This window comes from Hemitrygon akajei, chromosome 22, assembly GCF_048418815.1.
Source record: "Hemitrygon akajei chromosome 22, sHemAka1.3, whole genome shotgun sequence".
Classification (NCBI taxonomy): Eukaryota; Metazoa; Chordata; class Chondrichthyes; order Myliobatiformes; family Dasyatidae; genus Hemitrygon; species Hemitrygon akajei.
This window is the reverse complement of record NC_133145.1, coordinates 45968873-45991716: the sequence shown is the minus strand read 5'-3', so window position 1 is coordinate 45991716 and position 22844 is coordinate 45968873. Positions and strand designations below refer to the sequence as shown.

At 37.6% G+C, this 22844-nt stretch overlaps 1 protein-coding gene across 1 annotated transcript in view; it reads left to right on the top strand.

Moving 5' to 3' along the window:
• Nucleotides 1–17562, top strand: part of nploc4 (NPL4 homolog, ubiquitin recognition factor) — a 48271-nt gene extending 30709 nt beyond the window's left edge. The window contains exons 11-17 of the mRNA XM_073026138.1: nt 3048–3174; nt 3639–3799; nt 5927–5998; nt 10354–10449; nt 10535–10651; nt 16275–16377; nt 17234–17562. Of these exons, the coding sequence (XP_072882239.1) occupies nt 3048–3174; nt 3639–3799; nt 5927–5998; nt 10354–10449; nt 10535–10651; nt 16275–16377; nt 17234–17391 (834 nt within the window). The 3' untranslated portion in view covers nt 17392–17562. The remainder of the gene's footprint in view (nt 1–3047; nt 3175–3638; nt 3800–5926; nt 5999–10353; nt 10450–10534; nt 10652–16274; nt 16378–17233) is intronic.
• The last annotated feature ends 5282 nt before the right edge of the window (nt 17563–22844 follow it).

The following is a 22844-nucleotide window of genomic DNA, read 5'->3' as shown; positions in this document are numbered from 1 at the left end:
ATACCTTCATCTAAATCGTTTATGTAAATTGTAAACAGCTGTGGCCCCAATACCGAGCCCTGTGGCACCCCACTAGTCGCCACCTGCCATTCCGAGAAACACTCATTCACCGTTACCCTTTGCTTTCTATCTGCCAACCAGTTTTCTATCCATGTCAATATCTTCCCCCCAATGCCATGAGCTCTGATTTTACCCACCAATCTCCTATGTGGGACCTTATCAAATGCCTTCTGAAAATCGAGGTACACTACATCCACTGGATCTCCCTTGTCTAACTTCCTGGTTACATCCTCGAAAAACTCCAATAGATTAGTCAAGCATGATTTGCCCTTTGGTAAATCCATGCTGGCTCGGCCCAATCCTATCACTGCTATCTAGATATGTCACTATTTCATCTTTAATAATGGACTCTAGCATCTTCCCCACTACTGATGTTAGGCTGACAGGACGATAGTTCTCTGTTTTCTCCCTCCCTCCTTTCTTAAAAAGTGGGATAACATTAGCCATTCTCCAATCCTCAGGAACTGATCCTGAATCTAAGGAACATTGGAAAATGATTACCAATGCATCTGCAATTTCCAGAGCCACCTCCTTTAGTACCCTAGGATGCAGACCATCTGGACCTGGGGATTTGTCAGCCTTCAGTCCCATCAGTTTACTCATCACCGTTTCCTTCCTAATGTCAATCTGTTTCATTTCCTCTTAAAGGACCACTATTTTCAAGAGGTTCTTGTGTCAACTTTCTTGAAGAAACAAATATATTTGTTAAATTTCTCTGCCATTTCCTTATTCAATGCAATTTCTCCTGCATCAATTTGAGGGACCTGCATTAACTTCAGCTTTTCTCTCTTTTTTCACATAACTGTTGTAATTGCTTTTGAAGTTTCTCACTTGTATTACTGTAGCAATGCACTGGTCCTCCTTTGAGGCACTTTCAGAATTCAGCAATCCTTGTGCATATTACTCTTTTGGCCATGTATAACCCCTTTCCTTTGATCTAATACTGTATTTAACTTGACAGTCATAGTTAAATACTTTTCACGTTGGGTTTTTGACTCAAAAAGATTTCTATTACTTGTAAACCAAGTAAGAACAGCTGCTTATGGAGAAAGAGTAATATCTAATCAAAGGTGTCTAGGAGTTTGATTACTTAATCAAACTAGTGTCTAGGAGATTACTTAAGTGTAATCAAGTTTATGATAAATTTGTTGTGGCAGTGGCTAGGATACAATTAATATTACTTGGAGCGTTCCATTAGGAAATGGCGTTGTTTTAGAGTACACTCCTTGTATTCTGCAACATGAGGAATTTCAGGTGAGGAAGAAAGATATAGTGTGGTTTCCATGGGTATTATAAGTTATCGCATTATGTAAGGGTTTTTACAATTTATTGCTGATTTTGATTCAATGAAGGAAGAAAGACTTTATTTGGATTAGTATTGATTTTACTGAGGGGAAGGAAGGAAATGGGGATAACACTACAGTAAAATGAAGTGTTTTACTGTAGCATGGTATGCTCTCCCATAAGCCTTAGTGGAAGCATGGACAATTGAATTTTCAAAAAAAAAGATAAATATTTGAGGAAGACAAAACTAAAAGGCTAGAAAGAGCTTTTGAATTTCCCTATTTTGGCACCGTCTTGGGTATAAAAACCTCATCAAATTTTTGCTGATAATAGCCTGGTCATTATTGCCAGTAATTGCTTTTTAATTTTTCATTCAGAGTCAGAATCAGGTTTATTATCACTGGCATATGTCATGAAATTTGTTTTGCAGTAGTAGTGTAGTGCAATACATAGAATATACAATAAGAAATATATTTAAAAAATAAGTAGAGCAAAATAGTGAGGTAGAGTTCATGTACTGTTCAGCAATCTGAAGGTGCAGGAGAAACAACTGTTCCTAAAATGCTGAGTGTTGGTCTTCAGGTTCCTGTACCTCTTCCCTGATGGTAGTAATGAGAAAAGGACATGTCCTGGGTGATGGGGGTCCTTAATGATGGATACCACCTTTTTGAGGCATTACCTGTTGAAGATGTTGTCTATGGTGGGGAGGTCAGTACCCATGATGGTGCTGACTCAGTTTCCACCCTCTGCACCATTTTACAATCCTGTGCATTTGCCCCACATACCAGACAGTGATGCATCCAGTTAGAGTGCTCTCCACAGAACATCTGTAGAAATTTGCTAGTGGAGGCTGATTTACTTCTGGTCTAGTTCTGAAGCTAATATGAGTTGAGTAGACTCTCATAAATAGAACAAGAGGTACTGAAGGGATAGTTAGTTGTATGGGAGGTTGGGCACTTCTACAGTTTTTACTTTGGCATGCTGTTTGATTCCATCTTGACTGCTGCTCGTCTATTTTGAGTGGTTGTGGACCAGGGATACTCTAACCATGAATTGGTTAGAATATTGTATTTTATGAAGCATTGAGAACCTCATAGATTTGCTTTCTCTATCCTCTTGATAAACTTACCCTGGAAAATTTTTTCAGAGTTCTTGTTTCATATGAGCAAAAGACATCCGCCCAGCAGAGCTTGTAATAGGAAATTAAAGCTTTGCTGTTGGTGTTGCTGGGAGAGGTTGTTAATATTGCTGTGTCGGTGGAATTAGAGGCTTGGAAGGTTTGGAGAACTAATGTTGTGGTGTTTTTATCTTTACCTTGATAGAGGTAGTCCAGGTCTCAGCGTGTAGAGGAGAACATGAGTCACTCCTGTGTGGTCAGCTTTGTGGCAGGTTTGAGGTTGTCATCTTCAAATACTTTCCCTCAGAAGCCAGAGGCTGTGCTGACACACTGAAGGTGGTGGTGAATTTCATCTTTGTTGTTCATATTTGTAGAGAAGTGGTTAAATATGTTATAGAGACGTGGGAGACTGGTTATCAGCTGTCTTTCTTGTCTGTATAAATAAATGGATAAATTTCACCAGTTTATACTGCAGCATGAGACTATCCACTATTTTAACGGTGGCTGGTAAATAGGTTATATTTATAATATAAATATAAGTTTGTGTTTAGTAATTTTAAATGCTAATGTTTTATTTTTCTGTTAGGATGCACATTTTCTAAGTGCAGAAGAGTGCATCACAGCAGGAGATTTCCAGAACAAACATCCCAATACTTGCCGACTTTCCCCTGACGGTCATTTCGGATCCAAGTTTGTTACTGTCTTGGCAACAGGTATATGCTGATTCTACCTATGATCAAATCTGAGTTTGTGAAAAGTATTACAAAATAGAAATGCAATCTGCAAACTTAGTGGTCTATTTATGCAAATTTTACTTGCCACAGCACACAATACCCATAATTACGTAACAAAATGTTTGTTCTGTCCCTACAGTGAACTGCCTGCAATTCTCACGCTGTTTAATGGAATGGGATCAGACGTTATTTAAAAATGTTGTGTTTAGCATATCTGGGTATGTCCAGTCAAAAAAAATGTAGAAGCTACAATCTGACATGATCAAAAGTTTATTTGCAAAGTTGATAATGTTACAGTTCGGTTGTCTATGTAATAAGGGTGCAGTGGAAACTTTCAAAGAAATTGATACTGTAAATATTTAATTTTCCACAACACAGTTTCTTCACTCCCTTGCTCATCGACCATATCTCACATTTCAAATTTATGTCATTTATTTCTTTAGGGGGCCCCGATAATCAGGTTCATTTTGAAGGTTACCAGGTTTCCAATCAGTGCATGGCACTAGTGGGCGATGACTGTTTTCTGCCATGTCGAGATGCACCTGAACTGGGATATGTAAAGGAGTCTTCTAGTGAACAGTATGTTCCTGATGTTTTCTATAAGGTAACTACCAAACTCTTTGTATTGTAGTGCCTTATAAACTGAAGAACAAATACAACTGCTTTAATTGTGATTTATTTATCAGCATAAGCATTCCTTAAAAATGGAGAGAGAGGAGTGGAAGCAATGAAAAGAAAGGTCCAAAATAGAAAACCATTGATAATGTGTTGTAATGATTTAACTTTGTAATAATGTGCAAGGAAAAATTCTTATTTGGTGGAGTAGATGGCCATTGCTCTCAAAATATCCTTCTTTTTTTATTTGAACTTTCATTTGACTGTTAGCTAAATTGCCATTGATATCCTCTCCTTTAAGTCTGCTAGCTCCTGTCTCCTTGGCAAAGTTCAAAGTAAATTGTCTTTTTTTCCCACCCATGTTCATCCAGCTCTTGCTGGAAACCTCATTCTGGGCTTTCTTATCTCTAGATTCAACTATTCCAATACTTGCCAGTCTAACATACAGAAATCCATGTTTGTAAACTACTACACAGGAGACCATTCTGACTATCAAGTGTTTTAAAGAAAACGTTATCTATTTCCTCTTTTAAAAATTACTATTACATGCTGAACCCCATTGGTTATTGCTACTCTATATTTGGAACATGATTGCTATTTCCTTTGATAGGTACTCTAATTCGTTTGCCCAGAAATAGAAATTGTTTTGGTTTTGTATTAAAGCCAGTCATAGCTTTGCTAAATTCCCCTGTTATCGTTTTGGCCATTGCCAGTTTCTCTATGATCTCAGCTTAATGGGAGTTACTTTTCTCTATATAATCATGGTAAATCTCTCACTATCTACAAGACCTAACAGCCTGCTATGATATGGTATGCACATTCAGCTGATTCCATTTCTATGTATCTGCAAAGGTTTTCCTTTTAATTCTGGCATCATTATCTGAAGAGTGCAAGTGATGTATTTTGGTCTACTGTGCGTTCTTCCATTTCTGGCCACTTGAGCTTCTCCAAATTTAATCTTTACCATTGGTGTCCATGCTTTCAGCTGCTAAGTCTGTAACATGCAGAATTTCTTTCCTAAGTAATTATATACTTTTTGCTTTTGTTTTAAGGTTTAAGGTGCTCATTTCTTCTTGATGAAGCAGTTAATTCTGTCCTACTATCTCCTTGGGTGGTTGTAATTTAAATTCCTGTAAAGTCCCTAATGACTTCACTACATGACCAACTTGTACAATGAATTGTATGCAAGACTCAATCTGTGGCCTAATTAGTGATTTATGTTTTGCCAGATCAACTATTTATACTCTTTGCTTCTATTTCTAAAGCCAAATATTGCATTTGTTTTCTTGAATTAAAGCTTTTATTTAATTTATCAAATCCCTGTCATTGGTTTGTAAATGTGTAACTACTTTTCTGACCTCCCCAACCTTTAAAGCTATTATTTTTTATTCTTCCTTCCAAATGTCCCAATGCAAACTTTGCATTAAATTTCATCTCCAATGTGCCTCTTTTTGCCAGTTACCTCTTTTGCTACTTGTCTGTTGCTATGTTTATCAGCTTAATATATTAATATACGTGATTCCCCCGCTATCCGAACGTAGAGCGTTCCTATGAAACCATTTGTAAGCCGAAATGTCGTAAAGCGAAGAAGCAATTACCATTAATTTATATGGGAAAAATTTTTGAGCGTTCCCAGTCCCAAAAAATAACCTACCAAATCATACCAAATAACACATAAAACTTAAAATAACACTAACATATATTAAAAGCAAGAATGATATGATCAATATGCAGCGTGTATAAAGTAGAAATATTGCATATATGGTGTAATTTCACTTATCAAAATCAGGAAGACAGCGAGCCAAAATTGATTTGGAGAAAACAAAATTGGCGTGTACATGCGTGCCCACACAACTGCCTGCACAAGGTTTCACAGTCATGGTAGTCTCTTGTGGTAAACACGTATAAAGCAGGCGTCTTTTTTTCGTAAAAGTGAAAATCCTTTTTGGTTAGCGAAAACAGGTACTAATTTAGGTCTTTCGTAACAGCGAACTGTCGTAAAGCGAACGTTCGAAAAACGGGGGGCCACCTGTATATAAATGTATACATAAATTGTGAATTTGTTAAATGTTCCAATAAATGAGCTGGCATGGTGAATATTTTTTTTCTCTCGTAGGATATAGACAAGTTTGGTAACGAAATTACACAGTTGGCACGGCCACTGCCAGTTGAGTACCTGATCATAGATGTAAGTGCGAGCTAAGGTACATTTCTAACCCTGAATTTGCTTGTTCTGTAGTTCATCTTGCCTGGGGTTTGCACAAAATATAGAGATGGCTTTCATTGACTAATGCTCAGTTTACTTCTAGAGTTCTACAGTACTGCAATTGCACAAAGTGGTTAAAAGCTGCTGTGTCTCAATATATGAATCATGTTCCAGAAACAGATTTAAATACATTTATACTTCTGTATTCATAACTGAGGTTAAATTGGCAGAGATGTGTAGATGTTGAAGATCATCCCTCTCCTCCTCCTCTAATTTATTTCAGTAACTGTGACACAAAATGGATTTAAACAAAATATGTGGATGAACTTGACTGAAATTCTGTTATGTACTTGAAATATGCAAAATGCACTAAGGTAATATTAATCTAAATAGGTGTTTTTCTTAGGTAACTCTTCTGGCAGACTTTGAAAACTGTGTGTTTTTAAATATAACGGGCATGATAAGTTTCAGAGTGAACATAACAACAACAAGACTGGTTAAGCTCATGATTAGCTGAGTTATAAAGACTAGGAAGGTTCTGCTGTCAGTTTCACATGGTGCTCAGTTAGTTACTGTCCTCAAGGTGGACAGTTCACTTGCACCTTGTTGAAGGGATTACTACAGTGGAGAAGGAAATGAATTTGCTCAAGTTATCCACACCTGGTTCCTTTTGCTGTGTGAATGCAAGATGTGATGATCATTTCTTAACATTTAAGGTTCACAATAAAAGGTGAAGATAGGGTTGCTGAGCAGCTGTCATTTGTACCGTACATTTGTGTACCAAAAGTGAATTAATGCTTTTGGTCAAGAAAAGGGGAGGAAAAAAATGGCTAGTCCTATTGAATTGCTGATGAGTGGTGAAAGTAGTGATAACAGTATAATTGAATATCAAAGGGAGGTGATTGGGTGTTTTTGGTTTTCATTGTATTATTCAGGTTATGAAGGCATTATCTAATGTAAAAAAGTTTGTTTTTAATTTTAGTATGTATTCTAAAACATTTTATTGGTAGTTAAAGCTAATAATGTGTTGTTAAGCAAATCTTAAACAGTGTGATGCAATTTGGGTAATCGCTATTCATAAAATTATTTCCTGTATATTTGGTTGCTGTCTTAAAAAGCAGTAACTTTGCCGTTACTCTGTTTAAATGTTTCTGTTCCCTGTGTGGCTCATTAATAAAACCTATTGTCATAAATATGAATTACTATCTGTCAATGAGATTTCTCTCGATGAAGTAAAGATGTGAAGGATTATGGCATGTCAGCAGTATTATTAACACAGTAGCTATTGCAAGAAACTTCAGAAAAGGTCTGAATGAAACTTGAAACAGCCCAGAGTCTGCCAGTACATTGAATTGTTTAGATAGTGAAGTTGAGTATTGTGCAGGTGTTGAAAGTGCTGATCTGAACCATTAGTAGATTTCCCAGTAGATGCTTGTTACAGTTCTGTTTTCTGCGTTATGTTATAAAACTTTGGAACCCTCATTGTACATTCAATTTTAAAACTTTTGTTTGATTCTCTTTAATTATATCAGTTAAATTATATTTATTATAGAAAGCACAATACAGGCCCTTCGGCCCACAAAGCTGTGCTGAACATGTCCTTCCCTTAGAAATTATCTAGGGTTACCCATAGCCCTCTATTTTTCTGAGCTCCATGTACCTGTCCAGGAGTCTCTTAAAAGACCCTATTGTATCTGCCTCCACCACTGTTGCTGGCAGCCCATTCCACGCACTTACCACTCTCTGCGTTTTTAAAAAAAAAACAAAACTTACCCCTGACATCTCTCTGACATCTCCTCTGTACCTACTTCCAAGCACCTTAAAACTGTGCCCCCTCGTGTTAGCCATTTCAGCCCTGGGAAAAAGCCTCTGACTATCCACACGATCAATGCCTCTCATCATCTTATACGCCTCTATCAGGTCACCTCTCTTCCTCTGTCGCTCCAAGGAAAAAATGCCAAGTTCACTCAACCTATTCTCATAAGACATGCTTCTCAATCCAGGCAACATCCTTGTAAATCTTCTTTGCACCCTTTCTATAGTTTTCACATCCTTCCTGTAGTGAGGTAACCAGAACTGAGCACAGTACTCCAAGTGGGGTCTGACCAAGGTCCTATATAGCTGTAACATTACCTCTCGGCTCTTAAATTCAGTCCCACGGTTGTTAAAGGCCAATGCACCGTATGCCTTCTTAACCACAGTCATCCTGCGTAGCAGCTTTGAGTGTCCTATGGACTCAGACCCCAAGATCCCTCTGATCCTCCGCACTGCCAAGAGTCTTACCATTAATACTATATTCTGCCATCAGATTTGACCTACCAAAATGAGCCACCTCACACTTATCTGGGTTGAACTCCATCTACCACTTCTTAGCCCAGTTTTGCATCCTATCGATGTCCTGCTGTAACCTCTAACAGCTCTCCACACTATCCACAACACCTCCAACCATTGTCTCATCAGCAAATTTACTAACCCATCTCTCCTTCCTTATCCAGGTCATTAATAAAAGTCATGAGGAGAAGGGGTCCCAGAACAGATCCCTGAGGCACACACTGATACACTCATTAAGGGGTTCTCCTTAATTCTGGTCTCCAAGGCCTTTTTATGGCCCCTTCTGGCTCTCCAAATTTCATTCTTAAGCTCCTTCCTGCTAGCTTCATATTTCTCCTTACTCCAATTAAACGCTTTCCTAACTTGTCTGTTCCTTTCCCTCTCCAGTGCTATGGTAAAGGAGATAGAATTGTGATCACTTATCTTCAAAATGCTCTCCCACTGAGAGATCTGACACCTGAGCAGGTTCATTTCCCAATACCAGATCAAGTACAGCCTCTCCTCTTGTAGACTTATCTACTTATTGTGTCAAAAAATCTTCCTGAACACATCTTACAAACTTCACCCCATCTAAACCCCTTGCTGTAGGGAAATGCCAATCAATATTTGGAAAATTAAAATCTCCCACCTTTCCAGAATCTGTCTCCCTACCTGCCCCTTGATGTCCCTGTTACTATTGGGTGGTCTAAAAAAAAACACCCAGTAGAGTTATTGATCTCTTCCTATTTTTAACTTCCACCCACAGAGACTCAGTAGACAATCCCTCCATGACGTCCACCTTTTCTGCAGCCGTGACACTATCTCTGATCAGCAGTGCCACGGCCCCACCTCTTTTGTCTCCCTCCCCTTCCTTTCTGAAACATCTAAAGTCTGGCACTCTAAGTAGCCATTCCTGCCCCTGAGCCATCCAGATCTCTGTAATGGCCACAACATCATAGCTCCAAGTGCTGATCCACGCTCTAAGCTCATCCGCTTTGTTCATGATGCTTCTTGCCTTAAAATAGACACATCTCAAACCATCTGTCTGAGCGCATCCTTTCTCTATCACCTGCTTATCCTCCCTCTCGCACTGTCTCCAAGCTTTCTGTATTTGTGAGCCAACTGCCCCTTCTTCCGTCTCTTCAGTTCGGTTCCCACCCCCAGCAATTCTAGTTTAAATTCTCCCCAATAGCCTTAGCAAACCTCCCTGCCAGGATATTAGTCCCCCTTGGATCCTTTTTGTTAGCTGCCATGGTTTCAGTGAACAGTTCCACACTCTGTAGAATTACTCCGTAAACTACTTCCATCAACATAACACACACAAAATGCTGGTGGAACACAGCAGGCCAGGCAGCATCCATAGGGAGAAGCGCTGTCGACGTTTTGGGCCGAGACCCTTCGTCAGGACTATCTTTCCTTTCGGTTAGTCCTGATGAAGGGTCTCGGCCCGAAACGTCGACAGCGCTTCTCCCTATGGATGCTGCCTGGCCTGCTGTGTTCCACCAGCATTTTGTGTGTGTTGTTGTTTGAATTTCCAGCATCTGCAGATTTCCTCGTGTTTGCTATCCATCAACATAATATCCTTTTTGAATGATTCTTTAAAGTTAATCTTTGGTCAGATGTTACATTACTTTTAATAGTTTTCTTTGACTTGTTCTGTGAAATACGACATCAAAAACATTATATTTGTGTGTTGTAGAAAGTTTGGTTTATCTCAAACTTTTTAAAGGCCTACTTCACAGAAGATTAAAAAATGGAAATGGATTAACTCCAAGGAAAATGTAACTGAATGCTGCTCTCAGAAATTTTAAAATGTATAACTAATCCATCCAGTTCAATAGGAGAAAGAGATAGGGTGAATATCTGTAGATTTTAACAAAGAAATATTCCAACAAATAGTCTTGCATTTAAATATTAATGCCTTTTCTCTTAGCAGATGGTTTGAATATGTTGTCTGTTTTCTAGAAATTTTTGCTTTTACATTCATAAACCTTTTAACTGATTGTGTAATTTTCTTTTGAACACAGATTCCCACAACTTTTCCAAAGGATCCTGTTTACACCTTTGCTTCATCTCCACAACCTTTCCCCGTTGTGAACAGAGATGTTGTAGGAGAAACGCAGGTAAGTGTTCATGAGTTTCAATAAGAAATGTATTTCTCTGATCCTTTTTATAGAATTGTAATAAATATTCTTTTGTTTTCTGTAGGATTTTCACACTCTGGCCTCCTACTTAGCACAGAATCAATCCGCTGTTTTTCTTGATGTCATCTCAGATTTCCACCTGCTTCTGTTCCTGGTTACCAATGATGTTATGTCACTCAGGGTGCGTATGCCTTTCCAAAGTGCCTATGTAAGGAACACCATCAAAATTGTATCGTTTAAAAAAAAACCACTCCATTTGACATTCCAGATATTTGTTTATGCTCCCTTTTGTTAAATGGCATTGACCACACAGAAATAAAATTTTAAAAAATATTTGCAATATAAACAGAAAATGCTGGAAACATTAGTGGGTCAGGCAGTGTGTGTGTGTGTGTGTGTATGTGTATATATATATATTATATAATATAAAGAAAATCCTAGTTATTGCTTTGGTGTAAAGACCTTCTGTCAGAACTATTCTGTGTTTCTAGTCTTTTCTGTTTTTTCAGATTTTCTGTATTGACGGTTGTTTGATTTTCAGTCAAATATTTCATGAGAACAAAAATGAGTGAATATGTATCCAAATATGATAATATACAGGATTGGGTTAGAGCATGAAGTTATTTGGGCTTATTCTGGTGTGTTGGGTACACTTGGATAAAATATCTTTGTTATTTTGTAGTAGCATCCATGCTTTTTTAAAAACTCCAGTAGATTATAAAAATAAATACCCTAAATGTACAACAGTATTGTTAGCAATATAGGGTGGATTTACTAATGACATCAAACCACATTTAAACATATGTATACCTGGTATCAATAGCCATCATAGAAAATACTCCACTGGAAGGAGTCATATTTTGCACTAAGAAAGATGGTTGTGAATGCCCTTAAAAAATCACCTCAGGGATTCCTTGGGACAGTTGTCTGGCCACTTAATTGCATGACCACTGGTTACCGCAGACAGTTTGCCATGGACAGTCTGTTCTATTCATGTTACAAATAAAAGTAATTTTACATTTTGGATTTGTCTTAAAGGGTTAAATGCCACTGAAGCAGAAAATGATCTTTAATATAAATGATTAACTTGACCATTTAAAAACTTATTCATAATGTGAACCAGTCTGAGAGCTGATACAGAGTCTGAAGCAGCATTCTATCTTGGCTTGTTCCCAGAGTGGTGTCCTCCAGATCATATCCAGAACATGCATTTCAGTTTAAAACAGCAAGTGTGTGTTTATGTGTGTCTGTCTCTGTGTGTCTCGAACAACAGCTCAGGCTTATCCAAATTTCGAATTGCTTCTTTGCTGAATGTTCTGGTAGTCTGCAAATTTGCAGGAAATGCTGCTCTTCTTCAGTGTAAGCACAGCTCCCTGTCTGTGTGGATGTTCCCAAACCTGCTGGCAGATGTCCAGTATTTTCCCAGTAGCATTCAACTGGTGGGATTGTGCACTGACTCTAATAATGAAGTAGGACCTTGCTGAGAACCCTGACAGTCAAGCTAGGGGCTCTGCTCTCTGATCCTAAATAGATTTTTGAATGCTTCGAATTTCAGATATCCGGGAACATTTGGAAAAACTTTGACAGAGCTGGTGATCCGGCTTTGCCATCTGTTGAAGACTCCCATAGATGCTTAATGTCAGGGTTTGTTTTGCTATGCCTGCATTACCCTGTTATATTCTTGAAGACTCTGCTACCGCTCACAACTTCTCTGCTTGTCTGTAGGATACTTTGGCCAGCAAAGTAAGCGTTGTACCAGTTGGGTTTGGGACTGCAGAGGCTCTATGGCAGTGAAATCTATATTGTGCATTTGGGTGGTGAATAGCCATTGTTTTCCCTTTAACTAAAAAAGTTAAAATTAACATTTTATCTGTACTTTATTCAAATTTAATGTTGTATTGTCTGTACAGGTGTATTAAGGGGTGTAGTTGTATACTAATGAGTGTCACAATACAAATGATTATAAAATCAAAATTTTTTATTCATAATCATTTGAACTGCATCTTATTCAAGTCTTGTGTTTTGATGTTATCTAATGTATTTGGTTTTGGATAGATGCCAATGATTTGGAATATAGCAGATTTACTACTTTTTGATTGGCATTCACCATTCAAATCTAGTGAAATGGTGCAAGTCTTAATCTTGATTACTAAGGTAAAGCAAAAATCATGTTAAGTCATTGAGGCATCAGGACCTGATGATGTACCCTCAAGACTAAACAAGCTTCAGCTACCTCCCTCTGCAGCTGGATCCTTAACTTCCTCAGTGCAAGACCACAGTCAGTGTAGATCGAAATTAATATCTCCTTGCTGACAATCAACACTAGTGCACCTCAAAGATGTGTGCTTAGCTCACTGCTCTACTCTGTCTGCATCTACAACTGTGGCTGAGCACAGGTCAAATGCCATTTATAAATTTACTAATGACACAACTATTGTTGGAAGGATTTCAGATTGTGACAAGGAGCCATACAGGAGTGAGATAGATCAGCTGGTTGAGTTGTGTCACAACAACTTTGCCTCAATGTCAGTAAGAAATTGATTGTGTACTTCAGTAAGGAGAAGTCCAGGAACACGCCAGTCCTCATCAAAGGATCAGCAGTAGAAAGAGAGAGCAGTTTCGAGTTCCTGGGTGTCAGCATCTTTGAAGGTTTGTCCTGGACCCAGCATATTAATGCAGTTACAAAGAAGGCACGATAGCTACTATATTTCATTAGGGGTTTAGGAGACTTGGTGTGTTACCAAAGACTTGCAAATTTCTACAATGCGCTGTGGAGGGCATTCTGACTGGTTGCATTACATTCTGGTATGGTGGAGCCATTGCCCAGAATTGGACAAAGCTGCAGTAAGTTGTAACCTGAGCCAGCCCCATCATGGGTACTAGCCGCCTCAGCGTCAAAGATATCTTCAAAAGGTGATGCCTCACAAAGGCAGCGTTCATCATCACCCAGGGCATGCACTCTTCTCATTGCTGCCATCGAGGAGGAGGTATAGGAGGCTGAAGACACACATTCAACATTTTAGGAACATCTTCTCTCTACTTGCCGTCCACCCCCCACCACTGCCATCAGATTTCTGAATGGACAATGTACCCATGTACACTACCTTGCTTTTTTCTTTTTGATCTAATTTAATTTGATATTTATTTATATTTCTCATTGTAATTTGCAGTTTTTATTATTATTATCTACTGCTGTTGTGAAATGCATTGCTTTGCAACATGCCAGTGATGTTAAACATCATTCTAATTCTGATGCAAGACTGAAAATTTATGCCAAAGTATGTGTTCCTGTATTTATTTTTTATTCATACTGTTCAACAGTAGGATAACTTCTGAATAGTCTCCTTTAAAGATTTTAAAAGTATGTTCAAGTGTAAGTTTGTAGGCCAGACATTGAATGGTTTGTTGAAGATGAAATGATTTCTGTTTGAGAGATGGTCAGTGAGTGGAAGAATATAGTATGATTAAGTATATTTTGTAATCATTTGTGTTAAACACTCAAAATGTATTACTTCCAGATATTTTGTAACTCAGATAAAATAATGCAATAACATGCATTATTTAAGTAAAAAGTAAATCTTGATTTACCTGCTGATATAATCAAAGGCTTCAGTCAGAATGTGTTTTCTTAAGGAAATGGGGTATTTTGTTTTGTTGGAGGATGCACGGGAATATTGTTCAAAGACAAAAAGTCATATTTGAGGTGAGGATTTCCCTGAACTATTAATTGTTGTAGATTTGGATATGGCTCCTTTAGAACTAATGGATTAACTCTGTCCAGAGCAAGGAATGACCCATTGTTGTCATTCCATAAAACTCCAGTTGAACCAAAATGTTCGTGAAATCCTTTGCAGCTGAATTTATTGGGGCATGCTGAGAAAGATATGGATACCAAAAGCTAAGCGGTGCAGAGCATAATTTAAAGTCTTTAAAGCATTTGTGCAATAGGATGAGTATTGAGAAGGTTAACAATTATTGCACATTCCCCACTTGCCCTTGCTCTAAAGGGTCAGTCTCTGTCTGGAACTATCAAAGCTCATGCAGTGAGCTGTTGGATGTAAGTTCCAAGATTTTGATCCATTGGCAATGAAGAATGACCCCACTTCCAAATCATGATCAGTGTGACCTGGGGGTAATCTTTGCACTGGAAGTCTATCCTTTACACTCATTTTCTTTGCTTTCCAGTTGGCAGTTATTGTGGATTTAACGGTCCTGCTACAAGCCCTTCATGAATTGTTGCAGTGTGTCTTGTTGACGGTGTAGTCGGCAGATGTAGTATGTAGAACTGAAGTGTGTTCTGCCAGTTATACAAGCTGCTTTCTCCTAGGTAATGTCGAGTTTCTTGATTGGCACTGCTCCTGTGCAGGCAAGTGATGTGTTTCAGAAGAGAGTCAAAGTCTAGACCAGGGGTTCCCAACTAAAGACCAATACCATTATGCAAGGGGTCCAGGTTGGGAGCCTCTGGTTTAGACTGTAACCTGTACTTGTATTTATACATCAATGTTAGGTTTCTGATTAATGTCAACCCTCAGAATATTAATAATGGGAAATCCTATCGTGTTACCAGGTCAAGGGAATCTTGGTGGTACTCCTCTTGTTGGAGCTGCGCATTATATAAAAACTGTACTTAATAGTCCAGGCCTGAATGTGGTACAGGGTTTTGTTAATGTTCAGGAGATGAGAATTAAGCTGAACTGCAGGATTATTATTGAGTATCCTCACTATGAAGTAGCTTAAAATTGGTTGAGCTGGAACCCTGTCCTTTGGAACTCCTGCAGCTGCTTCCAATGGAGACAGCCTTTTCCTTTGTACATGATACCAGCCATCAAAGCGTCTTATTTTCCCCGGCTGTTCAGTATTGATCTTGGTCAAATGCTGCTGCAGTATTAGATGCATCTGTTCTTGTCTCACTCTGGATTCCCTTTTTGGAGCACAGCTGTGATGTCTGAAGCTGAATGATGTAGCTTACTTGTGAACAGACACTGTTTTGCAGTTCGATTGATAGCATGTGCCATGTCTGGAGCAGTAATTGGTGAGATCTGATTTGTACTTGAACAACCCATCAGGGCACTGCTTCACTTTATTAGGGATATGCCGGTGTTGTGGCTGCAGTAACACTGTTCTCTGTTTGTTATGCTGTCCTAACCTTGTCACATTAATAAGTGAAGGGTATGTAATAAAGTCAGCAGTGATTATATAAATTTAGATCTACAACCTTCTGCTTTGGTACTTAATCTGTCTTTAAAGAAGAAATGCAAATTTTCAAGTGTAGGTAAACTGTATCCAATGATTTCAGCATCTGCCATTGTTGGGCTCATTGTAATTTTTTCATTTGCCCTTCACAAGATGGGGACAGTAACTTTTCTGATTTAATTAATTGCTCTGACGAAGTTCAGTTCTAGGTGGGTCTTGTTCACAAATGTGTTCTTATACTTCCTGCAAGAAGAAAACTGACTATGTAAGAATAATATATAGTTTGTTTCCATTGCTGGAGGTCTAAAGTACAATTACTTAGAGACAAAGGTTGTACTCCAGAGCCTCCTGGGTAATTTATAGGTGTATCAATTTGGACAGAATGTCAAACACAATGATGACTGACTTTCCGTATATATGATTCATCTTCCTTCTGCACCTTTTAAGTTTATGATTTTAACTAACCCCACCCACACAAGTGACTGCATTCAGATGATGATATTAGAAATAGCCTATTTTTATGTCCTCTTTCACTTGTGTCCGACAGCTTTGATTAAAGTATGCGTCAAATATTTTTAGACCTAAATGGTCTCTGTTTTGTATCTTAACAGGATAGTATCAACTTGCTGCTGGAAGCAGTGAAAACACGGAATGAGGAGCTTGCCCAGACCTGGAAGAGATCAGAACAGTGGGCTACTATTGAACAGCTCTGCAGTAAGATAAATGAGGGTGATGGGTGGTGATGGTAGTTTAAATGTTGTAGAAATGCGAGTTGTTGAATAATTGTACCACTGTTTTGCACATGAGCCCATTAATGCATATACTAAGAGGTTACAACCCGTTCAATCATTATATCTGAAATCATAATCTAGGGCAGGAGTTTCCAACCTTTTTTATTCCATGGACCAATACCATTAATTAAGAGGTCTGTGGACCTGAGGTTGGGAACCCTTTGATTTTTGAATATGAATTTGGTGTATGCTTTCTCAGTGACATAGTGGATGTTGGCCAATAGGTTAAAAGTAAAAGATCATTAAGTAGAAAGTGAAACACTGTGACCACAACTAAATGAATCCATTTTAACTTTTTCATTTAAAAGTTCTTTCACAAATGAGTTTAGAGAGTGTGTAGATAAGAACATTTGTGTTCTGGCTTTGATCTTCGATGTCTATTTAAAAGTCTGATCAAAGTTGGAACTCTAGATTTAGGAACCAGGAATTTGTTCAGTTACCACCGGAGACCTTGCATTTATGGAGATGTGTGTAGGATCAGATCGAGCCAAACTGGAACAACCTCTCTCAATCCATGTATGAAGTTTGGGTTGGAGGCACACAAACAACACCCAGGGCAGGATTGAACCTTTAGAGGTGTGTGGCAGCAGTGTTAACTGCTGTGCCACCTATCAGTACCATAACCCTGAAACTCTTGCGTACATTTTGTGCCTCTTGTCTTAGAGTAAATCTTCACTTAAATTGATTTAATGTTTAGTGCAACAGCTCACGTGCTTAGATGTGCATGTGTATTTGTTAATGCTTTGTCACCCAGTTGCTAATCGCTACTCTGTTTGCAGGTACAGTAGGTATTCAAGCACCCAGTACTTCAGAATTCAATGCAATGGGAGGATCCCAGCAGTCTACTCCCACAGCAATGTGGTCCTGTAGACACTGCACCTTCATGAACCAACCAGGCACTGACCAATGTGAAATGTGCAACCTACCCAGAACCTAACCAGCAGCAAATGAAAGCCTAATCTAGCCCTACCTTTTGACCCTTTTCCAATATGGTAACAACCAGGACTCTTTGGATCCAGCAAGGAAATTCTACAAGTGAAAATTGTACTCTTGAGATCTGCCTGGACTTTATTAAAAGATATTAAAAGGAAGCAATGACTAAATACAACTTTCACTTATTTTCTTCCATGATTTAATTGAAAATATTAATTATTTGTATATATAAAAAAATTTAAATGGGTAAATTAAAAACACTTGTTGTGTTCATTACATAATATTTGGAGCTGAAGCCTCAAATCCAGCTTGGCAGGTTTTGGCTAGTGAAAATTAGATTCAGCAAAGATTTCCACTGTAGTGACTATCACTGCAAACATAACTATTCCAAAAAGAAACAAAACTGATTTAGCCTTTTACAATATTGAGTATCGATGGTTGCAGCAGATTGAAGATGCAGAGCCATGATATCTACTACTGCATTAATTGTTTGCAAGAATCCAGATTTTAAAACTTGAAATTGATGCTTATTTAGTTAATCCATGACAATTTGTATAGCCTTAAAAACAGCACCTCCTCATGGACAGTCTTAAAACTGTCTTATAATTGAATATTAACATTTTAGCACAGGTAATCAGTGCTTAGAATTGACATGGAACTTTATAAGAATTTGAAATACATTATTAGTATTTTAGCTATTCCTTTTCCCACTCAAAAAAAACTTCAGTGGGTTATAGAATGTAGGGCGTAGTCATTTATATATGGCTAGTATATAATATACAAAACATTAGCTTTAATCTAATGTCATGTTGCCTATTGCACTACCAGTATTATTCTGTGTTGGTGAACTATCCCAAGGAATTTTTGGGATTTAATTAAAGGTTTAAACAAAATCTTCAAATATTATTTGTAACAACTGGTATTTCGATTAGAAATGGTACAGAGAAGTATCAGGCGTGAAAATCATTTGTATGACTTGTACTTTCATTTTCATTCACCAAGGCCGGCTTTATAATGACTTGACAACCATCTGGAGGAACTCGGCAGTTTGGGCAGCATCTGAGCTGATGCAGGGTTCTGATGTGAAAAAATGGACAATTTCTTTCCTCCCATGTCTGCTGCTTGACCTGCTGAGTTCCTCTAGCGGATTTTGTTACTCCAGATTCCAGCATCCTTGGTCTCTTTTGTTTCCAACTTGATGATAAATTGGTTGTCAGAGGAGACTGCGGTTCTTTTCAAACTGCTCAATGAAGCAACACTTAAGTTTATTTATTCTTTAAACTGTGATTTTAAACAGAATTAAGGATTTTAAAAAGGTGAAGCTATTTTAACAATTGATCTCACAGCTGCTTTAATGATAACCTGACCTAGAAATGTGGTGAATGAGATGCCTTCCTGTTCAAGCGTGATGCTATGAATTCATGTCGGTGCCTAACACCCAGCCTTTAACCACGCTCAGTGGATTTTGAGAGGAGATTACAGCCAACCTTTTGATATGTACAACAGGTATCTCCTGAGGAACGAAACTGATGCCCTACCTCCCACTGACAATGCATGGGTGTGTACCTCTCACAGATGAGAGAAAAAGAATGGGGGCTTTGTGCCAGAAGGTTAGAGTAACCTTGTATTGTGTTGTCAGGTGCCACCTTTGTGTAGGATTGTATTTTGGGTAACAGAATATTTTACCTGACACTTGTTGGATCATTTCTTGCCACTTCTTGATCAAGGTGCCTAACTAATATTCATAATATGATATTTTCAGATTTATTTGCCTCTTGCATAAAGGCTAACTGGAAGTGAAATGTGATCAAAATGGATAGAAGCACAAATATACAAATCCCAAAGTTTGCTGTTTGTTCTGTTAGTTTCATTGTTCATACAGTATAATCTGCAAGTTTGTTTGATTTCAAAGTTAAGGCTTTATAGATCTTCCAGATAGTTGGGAAATTTGGTGAGATGATGAATAGGACTACTGATTTCTGGACAAGTAAAATGTTTGCCTAGAAATATTAAGAAGTTAGTATGTTTCTGCCAGGCATGGTGTGATGTAGCTTAAAATACATTAACATCAAGATTTATATTGGCTACCTCAAGTTCCACTCTAGTGTTGATTAGAATTTCATTTGTACATCTCATTCTTTTGATTTAGAACAGTGACAAGGGATGTAATATTTGGTGTATATTGGCAACAAAAAGCAATTTTAAAAATTAAGATGAGTATTTGATTAAAGTTTCTTAATTTGTAACATCTGGATGTAGTGATATTTGGGCCAGTGGTTTATATATCCTGATATCGGTAATTTCAAACAAGTGGACTTACATTTGCTTATAGGAATAAAAAAAAACTGCAGTAGGAAACTACTAAAAGCAAGAAAGTTAAAAAACCAAACAGTTGGCAGTAGGTTTTTTTTAACCTCAATTTGTATGTTTGCCATATTCAGATGTCTTGGGGTAAAATGTAAGTTTCAGCATTTCAGTTTCCATTTAGATGAGAGGATATATTTACCAATGTTATAAGTAAATTCTCATTCCTTTAAGTGAGGAATGCCTTCCATAGAAAAGGGAAGTAGAACATAGGTAGTAACACATCAGTGCAACCAGATTTATCACATACATACAGTAGTGTCGCCATGATGATGTGTGGTTCCTGCTCAGAAATGGAGACTCTCACCTGAAAGATACTTGGGTAAAGGTACCTTTCATTGAGTTATAATTTCAACCAAAACTCTGTCATAACATCATCTCCTCTTCTAAAGCAACTGTTTGCTGATAATTTATGCATTTTAAAAAAAATTTCACAAGTTGTGGCACAGTTGATAGGATTTTGGATTAAGCACAATTGAAAAGTAAGATTCCATTGTACATTCATACATTTACAAAATTTGCATTACACCTTAAATATCGTATTAGTCCAGAAATACATTGTACATCTTGCTCTTTCATAAGAACGGATTTACTTGCATATAAATATCTAGGGAAAGTTTCAGAGGCCATGTTACTTGTCCATGTTTGTATTGTGTATTTCCATTCAGTGGTATTTTATGAATTATCCATTTGAAGAATTTGAATAATTTTAATTGAGTGGAGCCTTGATGCAGTGGGGGAAATCGATCCATATTAATGGACTCAAACTGATCTGCATCATAAGGAATAGATAACACATCTCAATAACAATTGTGGTAAATCATACAAAACTTGACAGTTTTGCAATACCATCATTTGCAGGATTGCAAGCTTAACTATTGCATTGGAACCTACAATTAATTCACTTTCCAACTAGTTTTACCATAGTTTTTGTTCCAGTCCTATTGTTCTTTGTTTCTCATTTTCACCATGGTTTCTTGTGGCATTTTCCTTGCCCCATCTCTGAAAAATACTTAAACTGCTTTGACTTGACAGTTGTATTGGTATTGCCACCATCTCTGTCATTGTGATTAATAAATTAAACATGACTTGTGTAATTGTGTAGGTGCTTGCACAGATCCCAGTAGAGGTTTAACTACTTATTTCCATGATGTCCTTGATCCAAACATATCCAAAGAAAACTCTTGCCAGGAATATGGGTCTTGAAAGTGTATGTATGGATAGATTGGATTTGAATGTCCAGTTAAATATGTTATAATTTGCCCTTATCTCCTGAAGGATAATCCATTACCCGAAGGCAAGTACTTTCACTACAAGAAGTCAAGGGCCCAAGGTGGCTATCTGGCATTAGTCCTCTAAAAACAACACTTCAGAGTGCAACAGGCTGCTTCAGAGCAACTTCAACAGAGTTGGAGTGGAGAGTGTTGGACAATTAAAATTTTTGAGATGCACAATAAAGCTTAACAGATTGTCTCCTAATATAGTCTGAAGGATAAAAACCTGTGAAGTTGGACACCGAAATTCTCAATTTTGCAACATTGACTTTATTCCAGGTGTATTTAAGCTGTCATCTAAAATTGTGACTTCTGCAGTGGTTGAATGGAAATAATAATAAACCATAAATACTACATAATGTTGCTGTGTGTTTATTACGCCTTAAATTTTACCAATAGGTGAACAAGAACTTGGCAGTGTATTTCATGATCTGAGGACATCCAAAGCAGTTTACTGCCTTTGATGCAAATTGGAAGTGCAGACTCCAGTTGGCAATCCCACAAACAATAATGACTAAATAATCTGTTTTGGTATATTTATCGCTATGAATTGTTAAGCAGAAAATGTTCAAAATAGCTATTGAGATATTGCTGACAATCTTCTGGTATTCCATTCTACTAAATGGAAGTAAGAAAACTTAACCGGGCCAGTTGAAACTTGATGGAACTGATGATTGACAGCATACCGTGGCATTTTCTTTGGAAATCAGAAATGTGCTTGAAAGCATAAACAAAAGAGGGTAATGTGGCATTGTAGTGCCATCTGTGCTTTTAGTCTCAGCTTGTTCAGTTGCGGGACTGAGTCAGTTGGTTGTGAGTTTATTACTTGTTCAGAATAAATACATGAACAATGCTGACACATTAATATGGGTGCCATTGTTAGAAGTGTTCCCCTTCACATTCCATTGATTACTCTCCTATAGAAATTTCATTAGGTACTACTGAAAGGATGAAATTCTTTCATTGTTGTGATCAAATTCAAAATGGCTGCATCATGAGCCCAAAAACAGATGCAGTGCCACTTCAAATAGTAACTAGTTAATTTGATGTGAAGGGATTTACGATATTCTGGGTGAACTGATGAGGTGTGTAAAGTACAAACAGGTTTTTACAGCTCTTGAAAGAATCATCCTCTCAATTTTCACCATGCTATTCTAACAGCTGTTGCAGTGGTTTTAGTTACTGATAAAACAAAAATGAATTTCTTCTGAGTAATAGAATGCTTTAAAATACATGTGCATATGTATAGTGATCTAATCTTATTGAATCTTGCATTAGAATAAATCGTTGAGTTAGACAGAAAAGTATCTGTTGTAAAACGCATTGAAGTATTTCTGATTAATGAGCATCCTCTTCTGCACATTACACGGTACTTACTAGTCACAATCTAATGTGTTTTTTTCCTGTTATTTCCTTGCAACAGTTGTGTTAAAGATTTTGCTTATTTGTATAACTTTTTTTTAATCCTACATTTAAATAACCTCCACATCACAAAGTTTCTTTGTCTCTCTCAAAAGCCACAGGCATGTGAGCCAATGAGAATAGTGGGCTTTTCTCATCCAAGGTACTTTGCAAGATACTTCACACAACAAATGTATTGACGTACATAGATGAATGAGAATTTTGTGCACAGCAGGATTTTGTAAACGTTAGTAAGATGAATTACTATCAAATCCGTTTGGATTGGTGCCTCGTCGTTACTAAGAATGTAAAGTGACTTTGCCTTGGTCTTCTCTGAGACATATCATCCATGACAATTAGCCTTAGTATTCTTTCAAAAGTACAGGTAGATTATTACTCTCTAGGATGGGGCTTAAAC